The sequence below is a fragment of the Triticum urartu genome, chromosome 7 (assembly GCF_003073215.2).
Source record: "Triticum urartu cultivar G1812 chromosome 7, Tu2.1, whole genome shotgun sequence".
Lineage (NCBI taxonomy): Eukaryota > Viridiplantae > Streptophyta > Magnoliopsida > Poales > Poaceae > Triticum > Triticum urartu.
In genome coordinates this window covers 554,059,666-554,062,103 of record NC_053028.1, presented here as the reverse complement: position 1 = coordinate 554,062,103, position 2,438 = coordinate 554,059,666, and the positions used below count along the sequence as shown (strand labels likewise).

The following is a 2,438-nucleotide window of genomic DNA, read 5'->3' as shown; positions in this document are numbered from 1 at the left end:
TTATGGAAATCCATTAAGTCTCTTACTTCCAGCTCCGGAAACGGTTTTGTCTAGTCTCTCAAATATCGGGAGACCATGCCTAGCACCTATTTCAGAGGGATCAATGAAACTCTGTTAAATATTATAGAGTTTCTAAAGTTCCACAACCCCCACAGGAGATTGCATATGTAACTATAGAGGTTTAGAAGAGTACATCCCTTTAGATTCATATTGCCAAATCAATGAATCTTCCTCATCTCTAAAAGGTGTAAGCCTAACAATATTAACTAGTTTGAACCATTGCACCATTAGCTCATTTGAAAAAGTTCCCCTACAGGTACATCTTAGATTACCACCATCCCACAAATCAACAATAGTCTTATTTTTCTCTTGAACTAAAGAATACATATCCCAATATGTTGTAGCTAAAGGAGCATTTCCATGCTAAATATCTTCCCAATTTAATTTGTCTGCCACTCCCAACATACCATTTATACCCAATTTTAACAGCCCACAAAGCCCACATAAAGCTTTTCCAGAACTCAGAAGTGTGGCTGTCCTGATAGCAAAGGACGTTGGGATTCCTGGTATTATACTTATTGTCAACTATCTTCTTCCATAAGGAACCTTCACCAGCTATGTATCTCTTAACCTAGGATCCTATTAAACAAATGTTCATATCTTGGAGGTTTAATACCCCATCCCCCATATCCCCTCTTCATACAAATGGAAGACCAATTGGCTAGATGAATTTTGTTGGCCCCTTCACTATCACTACACAAACAATTTGCCATGTGTGAATTGATCAGGTTCAAGGCCCACTGAGGGATTTAAAGAAAGATAGTAAATACAAGGGGATGCTAGCTAGGCAGGACCTAGTCAGGGTATTTTTTCCCAAATAAGAAAGACGTTTGACTCTCCAACCAGCTATTCTGGCTAAAAATTTATCAATCAAAGCTAGCAGATCTTCTCTGCTAAGCTTGTCAAAATGCAAAGGAATTCCTAAATACTTAATAGGGAAATCCCTAATTATGCATTGGAAAATGTCCACAAAGGGAGTGAGATCATTAACTATCAAGTTAATAGGGATAAGAGCACTCTTATGCTAGTTAATTGGCATCCCCGAAATTTGTTCAAAACAAGTTAGAATCCATTTCAGATTCAGAGCAACAATGGCATCATTTTATAAGAACAAAAGGGTATCATCAGCATACTATACTCTTATAATAACACTCTTTAAATGGAACTGTTATGTGACAAGTTACGGAGTAATATGCATGTTCTTCTGGTGCACTGTGCTGCAGCCTGACACAATGGCGAGTCCAGGAACCGTGGTTCCTAGCGTTGAGATATTGGCCGTGAAGGTGAACTTTGGTGTCTTTTGGGAGGTGAAGATGTTGGCCAGCTTTCTAAGATGCTTCCCCAACATTGGCACGCTGCACATCGAGGTCCTCGTGAATTGATCATCAAGTAATCTTACAACAATCATTTATTAGTAGCGTGTTTTGTATCTAACTGAATGATGCACTCATTGGTATGAACAACAGTCTGTACCGCATGATCCATCAGTGGCCGCTCATGAACCCACCGGAGAGCACCATGCTAGGTTCTGGCAGGAGGCCAGTCCAGTCGAAAGCTTGAGATTACATGTCAGGAGCTTGTTCATCCACAAATTTCAAGGGTATCAAAACGAGTTTGCATTCCTCAAGTACGTGGCCTTGAACGCGCGGGAGCTGCGAGCATTGCTGGTCGTGTCACCTGACAAAAAAATTGCTTTGGCACTGGCAGAAGAGGTGAATGAGATGGCAAAGAAATTGGACTGTCCGCTATTTCAGCCATGGACTACTAGAGGGTTGTTGGAGTCACCTAGAGTGCGCAATGTTTTGATCTCTCCTAAAGTACCCTTTCTCGGTGTCCATGACCCTTTTCGCTGGTGAACCAGTGGTTGGCTATGTGTTCTCCTGATCCCAGCTTATTTGGGAATCATTGACTGCTCTACTTCAAGGTCAAGTTGTTTAGTTTGTAAGGTGTGTGATCTCCTAAGATATGGTAGGTTTCAACTTACCATGAGTATATTGTGAACAAACCCTTGGGTTTATATGAGTAAAAGATTTTCAACTATACAGAACAACCTAGAAAATAAGGAAATTATAACTAGATACTCAGAGAGCCAAATGATATCAATCTCTAGCACGAGCCGCCATCCTAGAAGCCTTGTGTAGATCATAAATCACATAGACAAACCATCTTGTGAATGAAAATTTTGCCACAATGAAAGATTGTGCGGAGACTGCGGTTATGACGGAGAAGGAGCACAGACTGCCAGAGAGCAATCTGTCTAGTCAGGAAGGCACCCAAGGAGAGAATGAAGAGGCCATGGTCGTGTTGCTGCCGGAAAAATGACCCCGATGGCCGGCCTTCAACCTTTGGTTGGTTGCAACATGAACACCGAAAAGGGA

The 2,438-nt window shown here is 41.4% G+C and overlaps 1 protein-coding gene across 1 annotated transcript; it reads left to right on the top strand.

Annotated features, from left to right (window-relative positions):
• Nucleotides 1-1,289: 1,289 nt before the first annotated feature.
• Nucleotides 1,290-2,082, top strand: LOC125523626. Its single transcript, XM_048688671.1, has 2 exons — nucleotides 1,290-1,427; nucleotides 1,527-2,082. The coding sequence occupies exons 1-2, from the start codon at nucleotides 1,293-1,295 to the stop codon at nucleotides 1,914-1,916; spliced, it is 525 nt and encodes a 174-aa protein (XP_048544628.1). The 5' UTR covers nucleotides 1,290-1,292; the 3' UTR covers nucleotides 1,917-2,082.
• The last annotated feature ends 356 nt before the right edge of the window (nucleotides 2,083-2,438 follow it).

What these genes read in the sequence shown, in the direction of transcription:
- LOC125523626 (XM_048688671.1), top strand. Translation starts at nt 1,293, where the DNA reads ATGGCGAGTCCAGGAACCGTGGTTCCTAGCGTTGAGATATTGGCCGTG. An exon ending in TTGGCACGCTGCACATCGAG is followed by an intron (nt 1,428 to 1,526) that starts GTCCTCGTGAAT and finishes TATGAACAACAG; the next exon opens with TCTGTACCGCATGATCCATC.